We start from the raw sequence: 26,741 nt of genomic DNA, 5'->3' as shown, positions 1-26,741 counted from the left end.
AACAAAAGAAAAAGGTTGTGTTTTTTTTTATTGAATCCGACACAAAATGGAAGAAAATCTTTTGGCAGTGCTGCTGCAACATCTGTTTCCCCCTTAAAAGCCCAATCGATACAGAATTGGGCTGATTTAGTTTTCTTATCATATCTATGTTTGGGTCTGAGCTTCAGTACAGTGCAAGTGTAGTACTGAATTCAAATTTACACCCAAGTTATGCAACCCGGAAATGTTTGTTACAATGTTCATTTATCTTTGACAGCTTTATGAAAAGAATGATACTACATACAGTCTGTCCATGGGAGGAATATTGTGAATAAATCTGAGAACAATCGAAGAAGCGCTCACGTATTTCAGAAGAATTTTCGGTTCAAACAGTATTAATTTTAAAGTACATCTCGTGTTTCCATTTGGGGAAGAGGGGAAAGAACATTTGTGTAAACTCCTGTATTATCATAATTGTGTGTGCTGCATATTAATATACAACATTTCATTCCCATTGAGCTATTTTGTATTACACTTGGTTTCTGAATAGATGTAAAAAAACTACTGACTTTGTGATACTGTGTAGTGAGTAAACCTGGGCGTTGAAATTAAGCTGTGCAAATTCTAGCATACAAATGCTCAATGTGTTTGTAGGCAATTCCTTTGTTTGCTATTTTTAATAATGGCATTAACTTTATTTTACTAATCTTTAGACCATGTAATTTCAAGGCTAGAGTCTGGAATTAATGATTTTATTACTGCGAACAGGATATTCTGGAGGATCTAAAGGACCATTCAGGCCTCAGTTTAGTCACCATTTTAGCCATGAGTATGTATTCAGTTTCGAATTGATGCTGCCACTTTTACAAAGAAAATCTGTTGTCTCTGAAATTTGAACACAAAATCTAGGCTGAGACTCTAATGCAGTACTGAAGGAGTGCTGCATTGTCAGAGTTGCTGTCTTTCAGATGAGACGTTAAACCGAGGCATCGTCTGCCCTCTCAGGTGGGCATAAAAGATCCCATGACACTATTTCGAAGAAGAGTAGGGAAGTTCTCCCCGCGGACCCAGCCAATATTTATCCCTCCAGCAACATCACTAAAACAGATTGTCTGGTCATTATCTCATTGCTATTTATGCGACCTTGCTGTGTGCAAAATGGCTGCCGTGTTTCCTCCATTACAGTAGTGACTACACTTCAAAAGTACTTTGTTAGCTGTAAAGCACTTTGGGAAAGGCGCTATATAAAAGCAAGTCTTTTTGCTTTCTTTTTTCTCTGGGTAGCCTTCCACTTCACCATTTCTAAATAATCACCTGTTTTTTTTTAATAATCATCATCATTTAGCTTACAAATATATTGAACAGAATAAATTAAGCGTTTGTAACAATTCAAAGTTTCTGGAACATAAAGAACCCTGAATCATTGACAAATTTGGCTACATTCATATCTTTGACACTTCGCTAATCTCCAAACTCATAGAATTTGCCTCTGTTGGAAGGTCTAAGATTTTCATTTCAACAGCAATGGCTTTTTGCAATGACACAAAAGTGGCAGTATAACTGAGCCCATAATATTACGTTGCTACTTCTGCACTCATACTACATACAACAATGATTACTAGACTAGTGTTATTGTTATTGGTAACACACTAGTATTTAACTACTATTAATGTTACTATTATTGTGACTGGTAGTGTTGATAAAACTAATGTTAATAGGCTTATGTTGCATGCATAGTTTTCATGTTCAATCTTACCCTCTCCTCAGATGTGAATGGAGTACAAGACTCAGTTGTAAGAGCAAAAGTAGTTTATTAAACCAGGCACGTGGTTTAGCTGCAGGTAATTCACGTCTCCCTACCTTAAAATGCAGACAATTTACTTTATCGCATAATGCCACACATAATTTAAAACAGAATTTCAGTGCACATTCTGAGGCCTGGCCCAGGCTTTGTTGCATTCTATTAATAATCCATGTGCTGATATTAGAGAATCTGATGATGCTTTGTTGTAAAGCAGGGATAGTCAACCCTTGGAGCTAGAGCCAGATACACGTGTCAAAACTAGCTTGTGGGTCACATGATTATGCAGAAATGTGAGACCCCATACAAGATGCGTGTTCCCACCCCACACCACCACCACCACCATATACCAAGATGTGAGTCCTTCCTCCCTTTCCTCATCTCCCACCCCCTCGTCCTCAACCACTCCCTGTCTTCTTCCTCCCTTCCCTCTCGCATTCCCTCCCTCACTCCTTCCCATCCAAACAGTCCTCCCTCTCTTTTCTCATCCTCTTCCTCCCCATGTCTTCCCAAAAGTTTGATAATTTGAAAGTGTCAATTAAGTAGGACTGCTCAATTATTATTCAAAGTCCACCAAACAGAAAGCAGCCTTTTTCAGTCTCGCAGCCTGGTAAATTTGAAGTTGAAAATGAGCAGAGGTTGAACCTGGCCGGGACTTAAAATGATAAAGGAACATAGGAACAGGAGGCAGCCATTCAGCCCCTTGAGTCTGTTCCGCCATTCAATTAGATCATGGCTGATCTGTATCTTAACTCTATCTACCCGCCTTGGTTCCGTAACCCTTAACACCCTTGCCTAACAAAAATCTCAATCTCAGTTTAGAAATGTTAAATTGACCTAGCCTCAACAGGTTTTTGGAGGAGAGAGTTCCAGATTTCCACTACCCTTTGTGTGAAGAAGTGCTTTCTGACATCATCCCTGAACAGCCTAGCTAATTTTAAGGTTATGCCCCCTTGTTCTGGACTCCCCTATCAGAGGAAATAGTTTCTTTCAATCCATCCTATCAAATCATTTAATCATCTTAAACAGCTCAATTAGATCACCCCTTAATCTTCTATATTCAAGGGAATACAAGTCTAGTCAATGCAACCTGTCCTCAAAATTTAACCCTTTTAGCCCCAGTATCATTCTGGTGAATCTGCGTTACACCCCCTCCAAGGCCAATATATTCTCCCTAAGGTGCGGTGCCCAGAACTGAATGCAGTACTCCAGATGGGGTCTAACGAGAGCTCTGTACAGCTGTAACACAACTTCCTCCCCTTTGTATTCCAGCCCTCTTGAGATAAAGGCCAACATTCTACTAGGCTCTTTAATTATTTTTTGTACCTGTCCACTAGCTTTTAGTGATTTTTGTACTTGAACCCCTAAATCTATGCTTATCCACCGTTCCTAGATTCTCATTTATAAAATACTCTGATCTATCTTTCTTTAGGACCAAAGTGGATGACCTCACACTTTCCCACATTGAATTCCATCTGCCGGAGTTTTGTCCACTCACTTAATCTATCAATGCCCCTTTTCTAGCTTTCTGCTCCCATCTACACTATTTACTGTGCCACCTAACAGTGTTATCAGCATTTATAAATATAGTAAAAAGCTCCAACCCCAGTACAGATCCCTGGGGGACACCACTGGGCACATCCTGCCAATTTGAGTACAAACCCATTATCCCTACTCTCTCTCCTACCTGCAAACCAAGTCTCTATCCAAGCCAACAGGTGCCTCCAGTTCCATGCACTCTGATTTTGATAGGGTAGATCCAGATAAACTATTTCCTCTGGTGGGGTAATCCAGAACAAGGGGGCATAATTTTAAAATTAGAGGTAAGACAGTGAAATGAGGAAGCATTTTTTTTCGCACAAACAGTAGTGGAAATCTTCTCCTCTCCCTTACCCTCCCCCCCCCCCCCCCTGCAAAAAAAGCTGTGGTGGCTGGATCAATTGAAATTTTCAGGACTGAGATCAATAGATTTTTGTTAGGTAACGGTATCAAGGGATATGGAGAAATGGCAGATAAAATGTTTTTATTACTTTCAAGTAATTTCCATGCACCTGTGGTGTTTCCCAGCTCTATCTTCTTTCCTTGTCTTTTTTTGATCTCCATGTGTTTTTGATGGTTACTTCAATCCTTCCCTGACCTCCAGTCTTTCTATAATCTCGATCTCAAACATGTTTTTGCTGATAGTCTTTTTGTTAACCCCCGTTTCTACAGCAGACCCTCCTTCCCATTAAACCAGGCTTCTTTGATCATAAAATAGGGTTGGGATGAAGGTTTTTTATTTTATTGAATCTTATCGTTGCAGAGTAGCAACTGAATAGTAATGGTTTTTAATCCCTTGCAAATCAAAACTGCAAAATTGTTGAGTTCTACCTGATGAGACTAGGATTGCCAAATCCGGTTGGACATATTCCTGGAGGTTTTATGATATAACCTCCCACTCATGCAAACAGACATTCTCCCCCCCCCCCCATTCCCTTCCAATTTTTTTTAATATAACCAATAAATGAAAATGTTTGAAGAAAAGGAGAAAAGCACACTTTTGTTTAATGCTCCTATGATTTTTCTCTGGAGTTGCTCACCACACTGTCCAGGAGATTAATCTTTAATTCCTGGAGCCCCAAGGGCAATCTTGGGGGTGTTGGCGACCCAAAGTGAGACCCTTCCCTGTCCCTAATCCCTCCCTCCCGTCAACTCTTCTGCCGATTGCCCACTGGTTCCAGTTTTGACAGTGATCTGAGTTTCGGTAGTTGCCCATTTCTGCACGCTTATGACCCCCATTTAAACAGGCGGAGCTGCGAGTATAATTAAGGGCGATGCACATCAAAACAGGCCACATTTCTCTAAACCAAGATGACTTGACCGTCCCTCCTACCCGAGTGAGCGTCGGCTCTGCCACTCGCATTTGCGCCTCTTCATTCGGAGCCGAGGAGCTGCGCTCGGACTCGGTCTCTCTCTGTCGCCGGAGCCTCAGGTAATCGATTTCATTTTATTGGCTCTTCCTTTGTTTCGGGTCCTGTTTGGATGAAGGGCCCGACACTGAAATATCCGCATCCAGGTGAGTGAGTGAGTGGAGCTCCGGGCCCCGAGTCCACGGCGCTCAAGTGAATCTCAGACCGATTGGGCGCGGAGAAGAGGCGGATGCCCAAGTAACCGAGTCTGTGCCAAAGCGCTTAACACATTCCACACAACGACCAGTCACACCCCGACAACCAGGAAAAAAACCCACTGCAGAAAGTGCATGATTCAGTGACATTAAATAATAGCAAATACAATTGAATAAATCCAAATCACAACCTACACATGAAGTACAAATTATATTATTGTACCAATAACATGGTCAGCCTCCCTAAATAAGACGCTGACTTGTACAGTCCTGAAAAATTGCTCCCACTAATAAAGGACGAGTTTTGTACTTTATTGAAATTTCTGTTTATAATCAGTGCTGCAGTGTATGATAACGGGTATCTCAGTTACTACAGTATGATACAAGATAAAACCCAGGGTACAGCATGTTCCAAGGCGGTATATATCCAAGGCTTGAGAGACATCATAAATTACAACATTTTATCAGTTACCTCAACAGGTCGATCAGTTACTGACTTGAAAAACACCCCAATCTGTATTATTCTTTAAGCGTCAGTGGAATTTGTTCCGTCCAGAGATTATTCCATTTCAGCAATTTGTTTTCTCTTTGCTTGCAGCGTTTATTATGGTATGTCAGATAACGGAGGGCAGCAGGCACCTGTGATCAAATTACAGAACAACTACTTGCAATTATATAGCAATGTCGAGCCGAAGAAGGAGATATTAGGAGGGGTGACTAAAAGCTTGGTAAAAAGGGGTGGGTTTTAAGGACAGCCTTAAAAGGAGGAGAGGAAGATGGAGAGACAGAGAGGTATAGGGAGGGAAGGAATTTCAGAGCGTGAAGCCTAAATACTGAAGGTTGCACATGTCGGAGCTGGAGGAATGCAGAGATCTGGGCGATCTGGAGAAGGTTACAAATTTTGGTGGTGGTGGGGGATGCGGTGAAGCCACAAAGGGATTTAAACACGAGAATGAGAATTTCAAATTTGAAATGTTTGGGACCAGGAGCCTATGTAGGTCCGAAAACACAGGTATGATGGGTGAGCAGAACTTTGTGTGGGATAGGATCTGGGCAGCAGAGTTTTGGATGAGCTGAAGTGTATGGAGTGAAATTCAATTAGATTAGTTAGACATGACTTAACCTTTACAAATCCCCGCTGGCTCTCTCTGATCATATTTGTCCAAGTGCTTAATTAGGTAAGGGTATCAAGGGATACGAAGCAAAGGCGGGTAAATGGAGTTGAGGTATAGATCCATCATGACCTAATTAAATGGTGGAATAGGCTTGAGGGGCTGAATGGCCTACCCCCATTACTATGTTGCCATGTTCCAATGTAATTGAAATTTTCAAGACTGAGATTGAAAGATTTCATTTATTAAAATTACATAGGAACAGGAGTAGGTCATTCAGCTCCTCGAGCCTGTTCTGCCATTCAATTAGATCATGGCGTGTTGTGTTGCTTTGCCTGTACCAGTTTCCCTCTGGTGATCTGAAAAAGATTTTTTTTAAAGCATCTGTATAGTGCAAAGCTGGCTAGAGGCACTTTTGCAATGTTTTGCAACTCCAGGAAGACTGATTATGTAGTGCAAAGTGGTAGACTTGTGAAATGGGCAGCTTTCAGACTGTTAGTATTTTTGTTTGTCTAGGTTTAGTTTGGTGATTGTCTATTTAAATCCAGTTGCAATATATGAGGAATTTAAAGTCAGCTGCAAAAAATACCCAAGTGTCCCAGCCCAATTTTAAAGAAGGGCAATTCAAATTGATTTTTGAACTGGAGGCTTGAGAGAAGCAATCAGGCTACTTTTGAACAACTGCTGACTGTGATTTATTCAGTTAAATGTATGACAGCCAATTTGTTTATGAATCCGAGGGTCAGTTATGAAAATTTGAATAAGCCATGGCAACTAGTGGGGAAGTATGTAAGTGCCTGGATCTGTTCATTGAGCTGTGTTTGTTGACTATAGTCAAACCAATTGGAATTTTCACAGGAAAAGGTAAGGTTAATTAGTGAGCTCCTGTAGTCGCAAAAGATTACAAGAAAGAAAAGGACTATGTTTGCAGTTGGTATGTACAAAAGAATAGCTCAGCATTAGATTGCAACTCTAATTTTTTCCACTCAGATAATAGACTTGCTGCTGTAAACATATCACTGTTAAAATATTTGCTTGTTTATTTCTTAATAAATTTTCTTTATATTTTAAACTTAAAACAAGGCCTGTTATGCCATACCACTTTTGATGACTAGGAGAGATACTGTGGAGTTATGATAAATTCCAGCAATTTAAGAATAATGAACAGACAGGGTTTGCTGTTCTTTACCTCAGGCACATTACTGACAGCCTACCTAGATATTACTGACTGCTTATCTAGAGGCTAGGATAGACACTCTAGAAGGTATGGGGAGAAGGGACTCACCCATGAGAGTAATCTAAAATGCAAGAGCTGAAATAATGTAGAAAAGACCAAAAAATGTAATAGTAATCAATACATGGAATGGACTTCCAGATGTAGTGGAGGTGGAAACTCTGGAATTATTTAAGAAATAATTGGATGTACAATGGGGGTGGGGGGATTGTAGGCTCTTTCTGAATGAATGAGCTAAGATGGGCCAAATGGCTTTCCTCATCTGTAATTATCTTGTGATCTTATGTTGCCATAGGAATTAAATGAACTCCTTTTACCATTGTGTTGGCATGATCTTTTCATGATCATTCATCCATAATTGAAAAAATAAATTACAGTGTTTCTGTCACTAACCTTGGAATTATGTACTTTAAAAATTATTTTCTCAGTCTAAAGAAGAAACTGATGGTAATTAAAATGCCACTCTGCTGGGATTTCTTTGAGCATATGTGAAGGCTTCTGTGACTATGACCATTTGGGATATGGAGACCCCAGAGAAGATACTGTTTGAAGATACAGATTTCCCTGCTACTGGCACTTCTCTTTTTTCAAGTTATTCTACGCCCATTGCCAAACTCTGTGGCAAAATTACATGGCTACGACCACAGGTGAGAATCTATCAGTCTGGTTGGAAAGTGTCTCAGAAATGATTATACGGACTCCAAATGTATAGTTTTTCATGTGGTTGATGGGTGGTTAAGTTGTTTACATGTGCATGTTTGTTTAATATATATTATAAAGTATACTGTAATGATGTTTCACACAGTTTATTGATCAATAACTATTTCAAATCAGATATCATCTGTGATACGGTGAATTGATCAAATATTTTCCCCACAGGGAGGGAGGAACGATTTGAGGTCATGATATGATATTGCACCTTAGAGCAGACAGACACAGAGTGCCATCAGCAGAGGCCTCATCACAATCCTCTGTTTCTCTTGTTAGGTGGGAAGTACTGGAGGGAGACCTGAAAAATACAGTGGATAAAATGTTAATTTTCTTACAATAAAGCAGTGATACCATTGCCCTATAAATGACATGGAGTGGTTAATCATTAAAATTCTACCATTTTTACAACTAATTCTAAGAGAAACCTGTGTGCTTTTTATTGTTGTCTAAGAGATACTGACAGATACTGGTTTGTATAAAAGCTGATATGATGTGTTAATACCCAGTCTGTTGAAATCACATTTTATGTTGTAAGTAGTTGCTGAAGGAAGTAAGAGTGGAAATAGTGGAGGCTCTGGCAACAATCTTTCAGTCCATTAGACCATAAGAGATAGGAGCAGGAGTAGGCCATCTGCCATTTAATGAGATCATGGCTGATCTGATTTTTACCTCAACTCCACTTTCCCACCCTTTCCCCATATCTTTTGACTCCCTTGCTGATCAAAAATTTGTCTAACTCAGCCTTGAATGTATTCAATGACTCAGCCTCCACAGCTTTTTGGGGTAAAGAATTCTAAAGATTCACGAGCCTCTGGGAGAAGAAATTCCTCCTCATTTCTGTCTTAAATGGGCGACCTCTTATCCTGAGACTATGCCCCCTAGTTTTAGATTCCCCCATGAGGGGTAACATCCTCTCAGCATCTACCCTATCGAGTCCCCTTGGAATCTTGTATGTTTCAATAAGATTTCCTCTCATTCTTCTAAACTCCAATGAGTATAGACCCAACCTGTTCAATCTTTCCTCATAAGACAACCCTTCCATACCCGAAATCAACCGAGTGAACCTTCTCTGAACTGCCTCCAATGCAAGTATGTCCTTCCTTAAATAAGGGCACCAGAACTGTACGCAGCACTCCAGGTGTGGTCTCACCAGCACCCTGTAAAGTTGTAGGATGACTTCCTTGCTTTTATACTCCATCACCCTAGAAATAAAGGCCAATATTCCGTTTGCCTTCCGGATTACTTGCTGCAACTTTTTTTTTTACTTTTTGTGTTTCATGTACGAGGACACCCAGATCCCTCTGTACCCCAGCATTTTGTAGTATTTCTTCATTCAAATAATACTTTGCTTTTTTATTTTTCCTCCCAAAGTCCCACATTATATTCCATCTGCCAAATTTTTGCTCATTCGCTTAACCTGTCAATATCCCTTTGCAGACACTTTGTGTCCTCATCGCAACTTGCTTTTCCACCTATCTTTGTATCATCAGCAAATTTGGCCACAAGACACTCTGTTCCTTCATCCAAGTCATTGATATATATTGTAAATAGTTGAGGCCCCAGCACTGATCCCTGCGGCACCCCACCATTTACAGATTGCCATTTTGAAAATGACCTTTTTATCCCGACTCTTTGTTTTCTATTAGTTAGCCAATCCTCTATCCGTGCCAGTATATTACCCCCAACACCATGAGCTCTTATCTTGTGCAGTAATCTTTTATGTGGCACCTTATCGAATGCCTTTTGGAAATCCAAATATACTGCATCCATTGGTTCCCCTTTATCCACCCTGCCCGTTACTTCCTCAAAGAACTCTAATAAATTTGTCAGATATGATTTCCCCTTCATAAAACCATGTTGACTCTCCTTGATTATATTATGAGTCTCCAAATGTCCTGCTACTACTTCCTTAATAATGGATTCTAGCATTTTCCCAATGACAGATGTTAGGCTAACTGGTCGATAGTTACCTGCTTTCTGTCTCACTCCCTTCTTGAATAGGGGTATTACGTTTGCGGCTTTCCAATCCGCTGGGACCTTTCCAGAATTTAGTGAATTCTGGAAGATTACAACCAATGCATCCACTATCTCTGTAGCCACTTCCTTTAAGACCCTCGGATGCAAGCCATCAGGTCCAGGGGACTTGTCAGCCTTTAGACCCATTAGTTTACCTAGTACTTTTTCTCTAGTGATAGTGATTGTTTTTAGTTCCTCCCTCCCCTTTGCCCCTTGATTTTCTATTATTGGTATGTTATTAGTGTCTTCTACTGTGAAGACAGATACAAAATATCTGTTCAATTCCTCTGCCATTTCCTTGTTTTCCATTATTATTTCCCCAGTCTCATCCTCTAAGGGACCAATGTTTACTTTAGCTACCCTCTTCCTTTTTATATACTTATAGAAGCTTTTACTGTCAGTTTTCATATTTCTTGCTAGTTTACTCCCATAATTTATTTTCTCCCTCTTTGTTATTCTTTTAGTCATCCTTTGCTGGTTTTTAAAGTTTTCCCAATCTTCGGGCTTACCAGTAATCTTTGCCATGTTGTATGCTCTTTCTTTCATCCTTGACTTCCTTAGTTAGCCATGGTTGGTTCACCCTTTTTGTGGAGTCTTTCCTCCTCACAGGGATATATTTTTGTTGCGAGTCATAAAATATCTTTTTAAATGTTTGCCACAGCTTATCCACCATCATACCATCTAATCTGTTTACCCAGTCCACTTTAGCTAATTCCGCCCTCATTTCTTTATAATTGCCCTTATTTAAGTTTAATACAGTAGTTTCAGACCCAAGATCCTCGCTCTCAAACTGGATGTGAAATTCGATCATGTTATGATCACTGCTTCCCAAGGGATCCTTTACTTTGAGATCATTAATTAATCCTGTTTCGTTACCCAATACCTGATCCAAAATGGCCTGTTCCCTGGTTGGTTCCCCGATGTATTGGTCTAAGAAACAGTCCCTAATACACTCTGAACTCCTCCTCAGGGCTATTTTTGCCAATTTGATTTGTCCAACCTATGTGAAAGTTAAAATCGCCCATAATTATTGCATTACTTTTTTTACAAGCCCCCCTTATTTCCTGATTAATATTTTGACCTACAGTGTAGCTACTGTTAGGGGGCCTATATACTACTCCCACCAGTGATTTCTTTCCCTTGCTATTTCTTACCTCCACCCAAAACTCCCAAGTCCTCCTTGGATATGTGAGTAGTGCCTGAGGAATGGGGGGTTGTAAATGTTTACACCCCTGTTCAAGAAAAGGGGAAATGGATAAACTCGATAACTACAGGCCAGTCAGTGTAACGTCGATGGTGGGGAAAATGCTAGAGATCATGGGCATGATTTTAACTTTGAAGTCTGGGGATCGAGGGTTTCCAGAGCAGGAAGCATACTTAAAGCAGGAATTAAAGTACTTAAACTTGTTGAAATCGTTATTAATCTTGTTATTCATGCTGGGAAACGATTTCAACGCTTCCTGAACGTGTTTCCCGTGCTGTGTGAAGCACACTATAGGAAACTAGGCGGGTTGCAGCCAGCAGCCATTTGACCATTTAAATCCCTGTTTGACAGATGGGAATAAAAGGTGAGTAATTGCAGCAAGGCACTCAGTTCTCTCGGACAAACATTTGGCGGGGAGCTCTTCAAGTTTAGACTGAAAATTCTTGGTTCATATTCAGAATTGTTCTGTTTACACGTTTACCTAATTTTTGGACCCCCTCAAACTGACAACATTAGGATGGGGGGGTGCAATGGCTAGATTCACCAGTACATTAGAGGAGGAGGAGGAACATCACCATCCTCGGCAGGCACGGCGTGCACGTCCACCACTTGCAGCTCCACAACACGGCTGTTCGCCACAGGGACCTGCAAAAGAGCACAGAGGGGAACAACAGAGGGACTGACGTCGCAGGAGGCACTACCCTCGTCAGAGGGTCTACAGACTGAGGCTCAGCTTCCTGGACCCCTCTGAGGAGTAGTGCCTACGAAGGCTGAGAGTGAGTCACCAGGTGGTCGCAGACATCTGCGCGCTCCTTCATGCAGAGCTGCTCCCGACTGGGCTTGATGGCATTGTATTGCCCATGGCAGTTAGAGCGACCACCGCCCTCAACTTTTTCGCCTCCAGATCCTTCCAGAGTGCCACCCGGTGACATCGCCAGGGTCTCTCAATCGTCTGCCCACAAGTGCATAAGACAGGTCACCAATGGTTTGTTTCACAGGGTGTCCCACTATGTCAACTTCCCCATAGATGACCTCAGCCAGACGGAGAGGGCAGTGGGATATCACTCTGTGGCTGGCTTCCCACGGGTACAGGGTGCAATTGATTGTACACATGTAGCAATCCGAGCACTTCCACACGAGCCAGGACTGTTCATCAACAGAAAGGGATATCACTCCATCAACGTGCAGCTCGTTTGCGACCACCGGAAAAGATTTCTTCACGTATGTGCCAGATTCCCTGGCAGCTGCCATGATTCATTCATTCTGCGGGAATCCAACATCCCGGCCCTCTTCCATGCATCAAACAGCCTTAAGGGCTGGCTGCTCAGAGACGAGGGATACCCCTGCACACGTGGCTTATGACACCTGTGAGAAACCCCATCAGTGAGGCACGTTGTCGATACAACGACAGTCCACGTCACCACCAGGTCTGTCACTGAACGTGCAATAGGACTGCTGAAGATCCGATTTAGTGCCTGGATTGGTCTGGAGGAATGCTTCAAAACGCACCAGCGAGAGTGAGTAAAATTATAGTCGTCTGTTGTGTCCTGCACAATATGGTGCAACAAAGAGGGTTACCGGTTGATGAGGCCCCATGCCCTCATCCAGCATCCACATCTGCCGACAACATTGAGGAAAAGGAGGACGAGGAAAAGGAGGAACCCATCGGCAGAGCAGCGGTTCATCTGGCTGCTCGTGAAGCCAGGGAGTCAATAATATTTGAACGATTCTCATAAGGACATCTGCAAAGTGAGGATAGTCCAGTCCTCAGACCACCTGGAAGGAGCAGCGCCAACACCAGCACCCCACCCTGCACAAAACAGTCATACAACTACACAAACACTCAATGTAAAGTGATCCAATGGGTGGCATCAAGTCTCGCCGTTCATAATGAAGCACATGAAAGGGCGCTATCACAAAGGGCAGTCAAGAATGGGTAAGATGTGGCAGTAATGGTGAGAATGCTTACATTTAATGTGAATTTAACAAAAAACAAACAGTCTGTCAGACACCCTTGTGCATACCCTTTGTGATCACCAAACCGTAGCCTTTTGCTTCCTACTACTTCTATGTGCTGCATCCCCTGTGGCTGTAGCAGAGGTAGCGGCAGGTTGCTCATGTTCATGCCTTAACTGTTGAGATGCTTTTAGCCTACGCCCTCTGGGTTTTGGAGCCCATGAGGGCCCCACGAAAGACTGCTCCACCTGCACCTGTGCAGGGACAGACTCGGCCACCTGGAGAGGAGGCAGCATTGTGGGTACTAGTCCGGGGGGCGGGGGGGGCAACAGGTGAGACGTGGGAGCGCTTTGAGTGACGTCCCCACTTCCATGTCCCTTTTCGCTAAAATCCCTCTCCTGGACCAGGGCCACATCACTCCTACCACTCTGCTGGAGAACACTTTGGAGGACATCTGTGATACCTGGTAAGGCCACCTGTAAAGTTTCTGTCGGCCTGTTCAAGGCGGCAGAATGTTGTTCACCATGAGTCCACAAGGCCATTGTCAGGGCCTGAGTGGACTCATTTGTGAAGCTCAATGGAGGCTCACCTTCTTCCATCGCAGACATTCCCGCGCCACCAGTCCACTAATGCAGGAGCTGGACTCCTCCATCCTCTCCGCTATTGTGGAGAGTGTGCGTGGCACCTGTTCTAGTACCGTGCAAATGTGCTGCTGTCCCTCGATCATTCTGCTTTTAAAGGATGTCCCCCGGGGTTCAGCATCTGTGTCCAGCTGATTAGAGCTTGGAGAAGAGTGTACCCACCAATGCGGACTCTCCACAACTGCCCCTGCCACCAGTGTCTGCTCGTGCTCACTTATGTGTGGTGACTCACCAGGTGCCAACCCAACTAACTGAATACTAGGACCCACCAAGGTGTGAGTATCTGCGCTGGTGGACAGCTCACTAAGGTGTGTCGGTGCCCTTCAGAGGCCGGGAGCTCCTCTGAGGAATTGCCCTCTCCCGTCACTTCGGTCGCTGAAGAGCCTGGAAAAGAACTGAAGGCAATATTAAGAATCATCACAGATGTCTAATGTTGCGATGAGCATACTGAGGTGTTCAATATGCCAATCATTAATAACATCAATTCATGTTGTGTCTGATGAATGTTAAAGTTGTGTCACCAGACGTTTATGGAGTGCCAGTCTCAGCATCCGCAACAGCCAGGCATTCCAGTGTCCGGCTGATCTGCAGGGCCTCCTCCTCCACCTCTGTGAGCAGCACTATTTGTTGTGGCTCCCCTCCCGTCCATGCCCTCTCCCGTGCATTTTGCGCTCCCTTTTCCTACAAGGGGAGAAAGTACAGACGTGTGAGTGAGTGAGGGTGAAGTGGTCAGCCGGTGAATGCATTGCTTTGAAAGAGATGCATCAGAGGGTGACTATCAGTCAGAGACATCACATTGGATCATGATTGGGGTGAGTGGTAGTGGTGGGTTCACAAATGGAGAGGTGAGGAAGGTAAGTTGACGATGAGCGTTAAGTGGATGTGAGGAGTGATGTGATAGAGTCGTGTTGGCAGTGCAGAATGATGTTTGGTGGGGGCGAGGGGTGATGTGCACAACGGAATGCAGGAAAACCAGTAAGTGTACTCACTTTTGCTGACCTAGTTAGGTCATTGAAGCGCTTCCTGCACTGGGCCCAAGTGCGGGAGATGTTGCTCCTGCTGGTTACCTCCTCTGCCACCTCGAGTCAGGCTGCCTTGGTGGCAGAGGCAGTGCGCTTCCTCCTGTCTGCTAGGTACAGCCTCTCCCTCCTCCTCCTCACTCCTGCCAGCAGCACCTCAAGTGAGGCATCACTAAATCATGGAGCTGGCTTGCCCCTCTGCTGATCCATTATGCCTGCTTGCTCCTTTGTGCAACAAAAGCCATTGATGCAATAGCCCTTTAAATACAGACACTCCAGCTGACAGCAGGTCGTACGGGTGCGTAGTCTGCCCGCCGCGCAGCTTTCGGACGCCTGACCTGGAAGTCACGTTAAGGGCCAGCAATTAAGTTGCGATTGCACGGGGAACGGTAAGGATTTATTTTTCGGGTTTGCCGCGCGCCCATTGACACCCCCCCGCCCCGCCCCCAGCTGCCATCCCGCCGTCTTAATAAAATTGTGTTCCGTAATCGAGGACAAAATTAATATTCCATTTGGAAAAACATGGTTTAATAAATGACAGCCAATACGGATTTGTTAAAGTCAAATCGCGTCTGACTAGCTTGATTGAGTGCTTCGATGTATTAACAGAGAGGGTTGATGAGGGTAGTTCGGTTGATGTGTATATGGACTTTCAAAAGGCACTTGATAGAGTGCCACATAATAGTTAACAAAATTGAAGCCCGTGGGATTAAAGGGACAGTGGCAGCATGGATACAAATTTGGTTAACAGACAGAAAGCAGAGAGTAGTGGTGAACATTTGTTTTTCTGATTGGAGGGAAGTATATAGTGGTGTCCCCCAGGTGTTGTAATTAGGACCATTTTAAAAAAAATGTATATTAATAACCTGGACTTTGGTATAGGGAGCACAATTTCAAAGTTTACAGCTGACACAAAACTTGGAAATATAGCCAACAGAGAGGAGGATAGTAGTAGACTTCAGAAGGACATAGGCAGACTGGTGAAATGGGCAGACACATGGCAGATGAAATATTAATTCAGAGAAGTGTGAAGTCATGCATTTTGAAGAATGAGGAAAGGCAGTATAAACTAAATGGTACAATTTTAAAAAGGGAGCTGATACAGGGAGACCTGGGGGTTCACATACACACATTTTTGAAGCACAAGTTGATAAAGCTGTTTTTAAAAAAAAACATTATGGGATCCTTGGCTTCATAAATAAAAGTATAGCATACAAAAGCTGGAGTATTGTGTCCAATTCTGGGCACCACACTATAGGAAGGCTGTTAAGATGTTGGAGAGGGTGCACAGGAGATTTACCAGAATATCAGGGATGAGGGACTTCAATTGTGTGGAGAGCCAAGAGAAGCTGGGATTGTTCTCCTTAGAGCAGAGAAGCTTAGAGGGAGATTTAATAAAGGTATTCAAAATCATGAGTGGTTTTGATAGAGTAAATAAGACAAAACTGTTTCCACTGGTGGGAGGGACAGTGACCAGAGGACACAGATTTAAGATAATTGGCCAAAGAACCAGAGAGATGAGGAGAAATGTTTTTATGCAGCGAGTTGCTAGGATCTGGAATGCACTGCCTAAATAGGTGGTTGTAAACAATTTTACAACACCAAGTTATAGTCCAGCAATTTTATTTTAAATTCACAAGCTTTCGGAGGCTACCTCCTTCCTCAGGTGAACGATGTGGAAGGAGGTAGCCTCCGAAAGCTTGTGAATTTAAAATAAAATTGCTGGACTATAACTTGGTGTTGTAAAATTGTTTACAATTGTCAACCCCAGTCCATCACCGGCATCTCCACATCATAAATAGGTGGTGGAAGCAGATTCAACTGTAACTCTCAAAAGAGAATTGGATATATACTTTAAAAGGAAACATTTTCAGGGCTATGGGGAAAGAGCAGGGGAGTGGGACTAATTGGATAGCTCTTTCAAAGAGCCAGCATAGGCACAATGGGCCGAATGGCCTCTTTCTGTGTTGTAATCATTCTATGATATTGCTACGGGAAACTTTCTGATGTGTATAAACTGGCTGGAAAAGTAATCTCTCGTGTCTTTTTTAAATAACTGAATAACATGACTGTTAAGATGTGTATTAGCTTCATTTTAGCTGTCTAATCTTGAACCTATATTATCCTATTAGAACTGAATTACCGTCTGTTGTACATTTTTAAGGGGCAGCTGGAGAGGTAATTTTTCTGCATGCTCCATTATAAGTTAGAGTTTGGGTTCTCCTGCTGCCTTCGCAATCTCCTTTTTGTTTGACTGGATTTGCTTGGAATTTTCAGGAAATTTCCAGTTCTCCTCGGTTGTTCCCAGAAAACCCACAGGATGGACACATCAAACAAGGTCTTTTGGGAGATTGCTGGTTCTTGTGTGCTTGTGAAGCTTTGCAGAAAAACAGACTACTATTAGACAAGGTATTTCAATAGAAAGAACACAAACCTAATTGTGACATTAATCAGATAAATGCAAAATATTTGTTTGTGCTCCAGTTGCCAGTAGCAGCTGTTTTGGGGTGGGGATAGAGTACCCATCTGAAAGGCTGCTTTCAATTGGGAATCCAAGAACAAGTTGATGCCCCTAGGCAATATGTTAATTGAGTCTGAACTTCCTCCCTTCCAAAATGTTGGAACGCTACATGTGACAGGGAATGGGGATTCCTCAATAGAACAGCAAGGAAAGGAGCAAGTCTGTCGATAAGTGCATGTGGGAGCAGAGCTGCCCCATCCCACCACTGCTGTTAGCCACTCATTACTTACTGACTAGGCTCAGTGGTAGCACTTTTGTCTCTGAGTCAGAAGGTCATGGGTTCAAACCTCAATCCAGAGACTAACACTTCAATGTAGTACTGAGGGAGTGTTGCACTGTTGGAGGTGCTGTATTTCGAATGAGACATCTCGCCTCCTGAGGCAGATGTAAAAAATCCCATGGCACTATTCGAAGATGAGAGGGGGAGTTCTCCAATATTTATTCCTCAACCAACACCGCCAGAACAGATTATCTGGTTATTTATCTCATTGCTGCTTGAGGGACCTTGCTGTGCGCAAATTGGCTGTCACGTTTCCCTACGTTACAACAGTGATGACACTTCAAAAGTACTTAATTGCCTGTGAAGCGCTTTGGGACGTCCTGAGGTGTTGGAAAGTGCTGTACAAATGCAAATTCTTTTTTTCTTCCTTACACCTAGTTATTGAGTCTCCTATCCATCCAATGATCTGCAGAGTCACTCAGCCATTATCTACTTTTGGTTGTAGCTGATTTCTCTCTCAGATACAGAATCCCTTAGATGTAGCAATACTGCAGACGTCACACGATCAATGTAGGTGTACCAAAATCTTGTGAACTGAGATGAAATTTGTTTCTAAATATGTTTTTATATGAATCCATTTTTAGTCCAACTAACAATATGATGAATCATTAAAAGTCAATTGTATAACATTCTTGTATATTCAATGACTGTGATCTAACTGTTTATCTGAGATAGTAAATTTACTGTTACAATGAGGTTTCATATCATTCCTGTCGGACAGATCTATTTTCAGTTGTAAAAATATATATGGTATCATTCAGAATCCAAGATGTAGAAAAATTAGGTAAGATCATATTTTCCACAAATCTATAACTATTATACTTTGTTTGTTTATTTATTTATTTATATATATATATATATAAACAATGTGTGTTTGTATGTAAAAAGAAATTTAAGTAAGCAATTGGTAATAATGCAGTGTAGAGACATTAATGCAGCCAATTTTTTGGAAGATTGCCCTGCATTCCTCGAACAACATTTCATACTTTGGTACAACATTTATACAGTTTTAAAAAAAAATTCTCTGTGTTGGAGTTTTCCTTTGAGATCATGCTCATGATACCATACCCAATGTGACTTTTGATTGGTTACAGCAATCATATGATTTTCATTTTCTAATTTTAACTTTATGATATAGCTTTGCTTTGTTACTGCTTATTAAAATAAGATAATTTTGTAGTATCCTTGCTGTTTTGCTCAAAACTGGCAATGCTATAAGCTTGCACGGAGCTCACTGCTTATTCTGAAAATAGGAGGAAGATATTTTTAGATTATTAGTTAAATTCAACTAATGAAACCTGCATTAGTGTGGTCCTCTGATGTTAAATCACATCATCCTCTGATGTAAAATAATCCTGGAACTTCCCGTCAGTCTGTCCAAATTTACTGTAGTTACATAAAATCAGTGCTACAGTACGGCAATACCCTATGTAACATATACTGCTGGCATATTTGTAATGTCAGTTGGAGATGTCATGGTGTCAGATTGTCATGAAATAATGCCATGTCGTGGTCGCCACTTGTAGCCCTTTTGTATCCCGCAGAACAGCTGGTTACATAAGAACATAAGAAATAGGAGCAGGAGTAGGCCACATGGCCCCTTGAACCTGCTCAGCCATTCAATAAAATCATGGCTGATCTTCAATCTCAACTCCACTTTCCACACCTGATCCCCATATTCCTTGAGTCCAAGAATCTATCTATCTCAGCCTTGAATATACTCAACGACTCAGCATCCACAGCCCTTTGGGGTAGAGAATTCCAAAGATTCACAACCCTCTGAGTGAAGAAATTCGTCCTCATCTCAATCTTAAATGGCCAACCTGTTATCCTTTGACTATGCCCCCTAGTTCTAGACTGTCCAGCCAGGGGAAACAACCTCTCAGCATTTACCCTGTCAAGCCCCCTTAGAATCTTACATGTTGCAAAGAGATCACCTCACATTCTTCTAAACTCCAGAGTATAGGCCCATTCTACTCAATCTCTCCTCATAGGACAACCCTTTCATCCCAAGAATCAATCTAGTGAACCTTCGTTGCATCGCCTCTAAGGCAAGTATATCCTTCCTTAGATAAGGAGACCAAAAATGTACACAGTACTCCCAGGTGTGGTCTCATCAAAGCCCTGTACAATTGTAGCAGGACTTCCTTACTCTTGTACTCCAACTCTCTTGCAATAAAGGCCAACATATCATTTGCCTTCCTAATTGCGTGTTGTACCTGCATGCTAACTTTGTGTTTCTTGTACGAGGACACCCAGTTTCTCTGAACATCAACATTTAATAGTTTCTCACCATATTAAAAAATATTCAATTTTCCATTCTTCCTACCAAAGTGAATAACTTCACATTTCCCCACATTGTACTCCATCTGCCACCTTCTTGCCCACTCACTTAACCTGTCTGTATCCCTTTGCAGATTCTTTATGTCTTCCTCACAGCTTACTTTCCCACCTAGCTTTGTATCATCAGCAAACTTGGATACACTTGGTCCCTTCATCTAAATCATTAATATAGATTGTAAATAGCTGAGGCCCAAGCACTGATCCTTGCGACACCCCACTAGTTACAGCCTGCCAACCTGATGCAGCTTGGAAGCAGACATTTTCTGATTTGATGTGACATGAACTTCCACTTCAATGATATGAATGGGAAAAGTAGAATTTGGGCAGCATTCCTCATTTGTAAATCACTGGAGGGAAATTTCATGATGTCATATGATGAGGGAGTTTTAGACAAAACATTTGCCCCCAGGCTGCCTCTCACCAGCAGATTTAAGGCAACAACTACTTGCACTCCTCTCATAAGAGAACTTCTCAATGCTTTACCAGCGGATAGGTGGACATTTGGTGGGGGGGATGATGAGTGACTTAACAACATCAGGAAATGTAAAGTTGGAATTATCTAACTATTGGAAGACTATAATGGTATAATGGTTGCAATGTTGTTATAGTTCTAATTGAAACATTTTTACTCTCCTGTTGTTCATGCTACATTTTATCCCCTTCGATATTTAACCCAGGTGATACCCTATGGCCAGGACTCATGGACACAGTCTGGAAGTTTAAGATGTAGATTTTGGAAGTTTGGACAGTGGGTTGAAGTTATAATAGATGATCGGTTGCCATGTATTGGTCGCAGGCTCTGCTTTTCTCGTTGTCGCTCTGAAGAGGTGTTTTGGTTACCATTACTGGAAAAGGCATATGCCAAGTAAGGAATTTTTTAGTGATCTGCCTGCAAAGTTCCAATGTGCCATTTTAATTCACGCTTATTGCATTGAATTGAGGGCTTCTAAAGTCCCATAACAATTCACTCTCCCATATGGATTTTCTCCAGGCATACAAGTTGTAATGTACGGTTCCTCTTCATTCCCTTTATATAAATGAGAGAAAAAAATATTCACCCCTATTTTGTAAGGATCCTTTGTAATTCTACTTAACTAGACTTATTCTAACTTTAATTTAATGTCCTTATCCATTGTACATAAATGTTTTAGTGTGCTGTTCTCATCCTCGTACATGGAAGTCCATATTTGGGTGTAACATTTTTGGGAAGTCAGAATTCCACTGTAATTGTTTCAATTTCTTAATAACTTCTGATGCTTCAAAATAATTGGGAGCAACAATTGCTTATGCAAGAAAAGACATCCCTAATTGATGACACTAGCATCTGAATCCAGTTTTCTAAAACAGAGGCAGTTGTCTTTGATTTTGTATCATGTTGGTGCTCAGGCAAATGGCCTGCATCCTGAAGAAAGACTGTATTGTTTTATAAATAAAATTTTGATTGGCCCTCTTACACAGGGAGCTGAGGACGCCATTGCCAACAGTAGTGATTATGGTCGGTGAGTAACCAGTTTCATTAAACTGGTTGCTCACTTAAATGATCACAATTCCCCAGGAACAAAGGGCTCGATTTTAGGGTCGGGTTTCCGGCGGGTTACCAGCGGGGTGGCCCCGAAAATCCCGATCTCCGGTCACGTGACCGGATCGCGACGAAATCCCGCCCACTTCCGGGTACCGCGCTGACGTGCGGGGCTGCGTGCGCAAGCCCCGCTGGTGGGAATCCCGCAGGCAATTAAAGCCAGCGGGGTTCCACTTGAGAGTACTTGCTCGTTGTGGTCAGTTAATGAGCCGAAGCAGCTGTCAAAAGAGGAAGTGTGGGATTTTAGGTTCAAGGCAGTGAGTTTCCCACACTGGGGGAAACAGACTCCCTCCAACCAGGCGTGTTGCAGCCAGCAGCCTGTGGCAGGTGCCAAGGTGCGCTCCACGGGGGAGAGCCCTCACCCACGCAGGAGGCCACCGCGTCACATAGGGCAACCCCTGCCCTCCACCACCCCCCGCCAAGCCAGAGGACAGACCGACACGAAACCGCAGCCCCAGTCCGAGGAACCACACACCTACCCTGCACAACCCCTCAGACCAACACCTGCCAGTTGGGTGGTGTGTGGACACCCTCGGAGGACGAAGAGCATGACCAGCACGAGCAGCCTTGCAGTCCACGCCGTCCGCCGCAGAGACGTGGATCCCCCCAACACGGTGTTGTTGCACGCCCACCTGCACAGCAGGAGGGAGGGCTACCGCAGAGAGAGACGCGTCGCAGAGGGCACTACCCTCGCCACAGGGTCCACAGACCGAGGCGCAGCTCCCCGGGCCTCTCCGAGCAGCAGTGCACAGGGAGGCGCAGATTCGCTCGACATGTAGTCGTGGAGATCTGCAGCCTCTTTCATGCCGAGCTGTTCCTGGCTGGCCCCAGCACCAACTGCTTACCTGTCGCTGGTAAAGTCACCACTGCCCTCCACACCTTCTCCTCCGCATCCTTCCAGGGTGCAGCCGGCTACACCGCCGATGTCTCTCAGTCGTCTGCGCGGACGAGCCCTGCAAATACACCTGCACCTACTCTGCAGTAACACGATGGGTGGCATCAGTGGTGGGTCCTCATAGTGATACCCAGGAGCGGGCATTATTGGACACAACGGACAGGATTCGCGGAGACATGGCAGTGGTGGTGTCAATATAATGTGTGCTGTTTGTTGCTCTGAAAATCAATATGGGTAACACCCATGACAAACCCTCAGACACCCTTGTGCACCCCCTTCATGCTGACGAGACGTTTGCCTTACGCTGCCTACTGCACATATGTGATGCATGCCCTGTGGCTGCAGCACAGGTGGTGGCAGGTTGAGTGAGGCTGGCCGTGAGGGAGATGCACGAGAGGGTGAGTATGGGATGGAGCAATGAGATTGTATGAGGAGTGGGTTGCGTGTTAGTGGCAGGGTGAGTACTGGCGAGGTGAGTAGGTGGAGGTAAGATGAGGACGGGGTGTGAGTGGGTATGAAGGGTGATGTGACAGAATAGTGTTGGCGGTGCCGAAGGAGATTTGGGGTGGGGGCAGTGTTGTGGCAGACGGAGTGTAGGGGAAAGACTTCGTGTTCTCACTGTGGCGGACCTACTGCGGTCATTGCAGCGCCTCCTGCACTGTATGCAGGTGGGCCATATGTTGGTGGCGCAGGTGACCCCCTCTGCCACCTCGAGCCAGGCCTTCTTGGTGGCAGAGGCAGGCCGCTTCCTCCCGCCTGCCGGGGGGGAAGATCTGTGTCCTCCCCCTCCTCCTCACCCCATCTGATGATAGCTGGGGTGAGGCATCATTAAACTGGGAGCAGCCTTCCCCCTGGGCTGCTCCATGCTGCAATTTGTCCCATTAGTTGCAGCATCTGTCAGTGGAGGACTGCCCCTTTAACTAGAGAGCCTCCAGCTGACAGATCGTACTGCGAATGCGCAGCCCGACCGACGCGCAGGCCAGCGCCGTGGACCCCGGAGGAGCAGGTAATTGATTCCGATTAGTGTGTTGCCTGCTACGATCGCGTGGGCAACCCACTAATTTCGCCGTCCGCGTTTTCGACGCTCCCGGAGGACCACCCGCTGGGAACCCGCAGGCCTGCTAAATTCGAGCCCAAAGTGTTTCAGATACATGCTGTCACATTGTCACAGCATAGGTTCAGAAATTTTATTACATTTTTGCTTGCATGACTTTTACTACAATCTGAAAGATTAGGCAGGTATGTCTCTTTTACCTCAGATTTTTAAAGCATCTTAATGCTTTTAATTTTATAGTGTTTAGATGTAAGATGAATTTGAATTGTGTGGTATTTTAACTCTTGTTAAAGGTGTTGTTTATATATTTTTCAAAGACTGCACAGTTGCTATGAACAGCTGTGGGCTGGACAAGTCGGCGAAGCTCTAGTGGACATCACAGGAGGCCTGGCTGAGCGATGGACTCTGAAGAGTTATAGAAAAAACAATGAGAAAAGTGCTCACTGCAGCTTTTCAGAAAGATCAAAATTCGAGTTGATGAAGGATTTAAATGATAAGAGCTTAATTAGTTGCTCTGTTCATGGGTCGGCCAAAGGTAAAGTCAATAATTTCAAAATATGGAAAATAGCTACAGATTATGGTTAGTCAATGAGATAATTGGCACTAAGTATAAAAATTAGAATCAAGTGTATCATTTGATTTTATACTATTTGCCCTCCAGGATCCAGTGAACGTGCAGAATTTCATGCCTTTAGTGTTACTGATGTGAAGCAAATTAGTGGACTCGAAGGCAAGGATTACAATTTGCTAAGGATAAGAAACATGTGGGATAGACGATGTTGGAATGGCTCCTGGCAGGAAGGGTAATACATTTATTTAGTAATGTGCTTCAAATAATATGTGCTCAGTGAATTTTGTTTTTCCCCTCATTTTAGTGTCCTCAACATACCACTAGTTTAGGCTACCAAGGGAGAAAATCACAGCAGTGATGCTCCTTAAAGACTTTATTGACTTTAATCAAGTTGGAACATTAGGGGTAAATGTTTTCTGTACCTAGATGTTTAGCACATCAGAGCTGTATCTTCAGAAGGTTAAAAAGACTACTGTCAAATGAGTACTCGTTTTTGGGGCACAATCATAGAGAGGGCAGTAAGGAGAAAACCATCAGTCATTTGATTCTATCAGTGGCTGCCTAATGTATTACACCAGCCTTAAAATGATTAATTTGGAGAGCATTTGCACAGTTACTACATTTTTGCCAAACATTATGGTTTGTATCCCACCGGGAAAGTAGATTTGTGTTTCGATAGATCCGTTTTGAATATCTTATTTCACCATTTCAATTAAAGGGGGTAAATTTAACGTAACTTGCCTGGTGCGAAACATGCGATCAGATCAGCCGCACTTTTTACACGCTGTCCAATTTTACTTTCCGTCTACTTGAATGGAAAATAATTAGGCGGAGTGTAAAACAGGCAGCCAATCTGATCACACTTTGATCGGTAGTAACTCAGTCAGAAGCGGATGGCATGAGAAGCAAGTAGAAATGAAGAACGTTGACTTTTTAACCACATACAGTCTTCTTCATTCATACCTACCCAAACTGCCCCATTTTATCTCTTTTGGGGGAAAAAAACTATTTTTGTTCATTGTAATTGTATTACAAGATTATTTGATTCTCTGTAGTAAAGAACTGATGTCACCTGGGGCTGCAATCCTTTACTTTTTTAATTCATTCTAGGGATATGGGCGTCGCTGGCAAGCCCAGCATTTATTGGCCACCTTTAGTTGCCCTAGAGGAGGTCATGGTGGGCCTGCTTCTTGAACCGCTGTGGGGAAGGTACTCCCAAAATGCTGTTGGGTAGAGAGTTTCAGGACCCGGCGATGATGAGTGAATGGCGATATATAGCCAAGTCGGGATGGTGTGTGACTTGGAGATGATGGAGTTCCAATGCACCTGCTGCTCTTGTCCTTCTTGGTGGTTGAGGTCGCAGGTTTGGGAGGTGCAGAAGAATCCGTGGTGACTTGTTCCAGTGCATCCTGTATTAGTACACACTGCAGCCACGGTACACTGGTAATGGAGGGAGTGAATGTTTAAGCTGGTGGATGGGGTTCCAATCAAACCGACTGCTTAGTCTTGGATGGTGTTGAGCTTCTTGAGTGTTGCAGCTACACCCATCCAAGCAAGTGGAGAGTATTCCATCACACGCCTAACCTGGGCCTTGTAGGTGGTGGAGAGTATATGGTGTGGAATAGGCAGAGCCATGTGGGCAATGTCCCAATGTCAAAAAATGTTTTCAGAGGGCAATGCATTTTCTTCCCATTAGTGGTCTGACCTCATTCTTATCAGTAAATAGAAGAAGCATCTCCAAAGAATAAACTTGCTGCTACAGATATTTATGCCATGAATGTAATGGCATTACAAATATATCATTATTGAATTTGTTGAGAGAGTTTTGTTTTATTTTGGGTGCATTTTATTGCCAACAGACTGTCATGTTAATTTTTTTCTGTTTTAAGTGTGAGATTTCTACACTGAAGGATTAAGAATTGTGATGCAGTCTCTGTAGATTTACTGAGTGATATTTCCTGGTAACCAATGCCACATGAATATAGTTAGTATATACCCTGATTATTTATTTTACAGGGATGATTAATGTGGAGCATTTACCATACATTGACTATGTATGGTTGTGGCTTCTTCATTTTACAGGATAATGGGAAAAAGGCAGCTGTCTCTAGTCTTACATTGTATATTGATTTTGGTTCCTAAGTGATTTGTTTCGAAATGTGTGAAGACAGCACTGCATCTTTTTAGGAACATAGGAACAGGACTAGGCCATGCAGCCCTTCGAGCCTGTTCCGCCATTCAATGAGATCATAGCTGATCTGTATCTTAACTCCATCCACTCTCCTTGGCTCCATATCCCTTAATACCCTTGGCTACCAAAAATCTATTGATCTTAGATTTAAAATTATTAATTGAGCTAGCATCTACTGCTTTTTGTGGGAGTGTTCCACACTTCTACCACCCTTTGCGTGAAGAAGTATTTCCTAACTTCTCTGAATTGCCTGGCTCTGATTTCAAGGTTATGTCCCCTTGTCTTAGACTCCCTCACCATCTATCTACCCTATCAATTCCTTTCAAAATCCTAAAAGCCTCAGTCAAATCAACCCTTAACCTTCTAAATTCCAGGGAATACAAGCCTAGTTTATGTAATCTCTCCTCATAATTGAACTCTTGGAGCCCTGGTAACATTCTGGTGAATCTGCCCTGTATTTCTTCGAAGGCCAATATATCCTTTCTGAGGTGCGGTGCCCAGAACTGTACACAGTACTCCGGATGTGGTCTA

General features: G+C 43.2%; 1 protein-coding gene and 1 long non-coding RNA gene across 3 annotated transcripts in view; one reads left to right on the top strand and one right to left on the bottom strand.

The window, feature by feature from the left end:
• The first annotated feature begins 4,397 nt into the window (after positions 1-4,397).
• The window catches only part of capn10 (calpain 10), a 53,811-nt gene continuing 31,467 nt past the window's right edge, over positions 4,398-26,741 (top strand). Inside the window, exons 1-6 of one of the 2 annotated variants that reach the window (XM_067995194.1) lie at positions 4,398-4,751; positions 7,658-7,876; positions 17,054-17,185; positions 20,598-20,785; positions 23,766-23,983; positions 24,110-24,251. In XM_067995194.1, coding sequence (XP_067851295.1) covers positions 7,736-7,876; positions 17,054-17,185; positions 20,598-20,785; positions 23,766-23,983; positions 24,110-24,251 — 821 coding nt within the window. In that variant the 5' untranslated portion in view covers positions 4,398-4,751; positions 7,658-7,735. Of the gene's footprint in view, positions 4,752-5,833; positions 5,896-7,657; positions 7,877-17,053; positions 17,186-20,597; positions 20,786-23,765; positions 23,984-24,109; positions 24,252-26,741 lie in introns of those variants that run through there. The other variant, XM_067995195.1, reaches the window with a different exon arrangement.
• Positions 4,451-8,259, bottom strand: LOC137331422 (uncharacterized). The gene is made up of 3 exons (XR_010965471.1): positions 8,149-8,259; positions 5,356-5,522; positions 4,451-5,005 (listed from the first exon to the last, which is right to left on the bottom strand). It is a non-coding gene; the product is annotated as an uncharacterized lncRNA (long non-coding RNA).

Source organism: Heptranchias perlo, chromosome 13 (assembly GCF_035084215.1).
Source record: "Heptranchias perlo isolate sHepPer1 chromosome 13, sHepPer1.hap1, whole genome shotgun sequence".
Classification (NCBI taxonomy): domain Eukaryota; kingdom Metazoa; phylum Chordata; class Chondrichthyes; order Hexanchiformes; family Hexanchidae; genus Heptranchias; species Heptranchias perlo.
The sequence above is the reverse complement of the archived record's forward strand: the minus strand, read 5'-3'. Positions and strand labels throughout refer to the sequence as shown.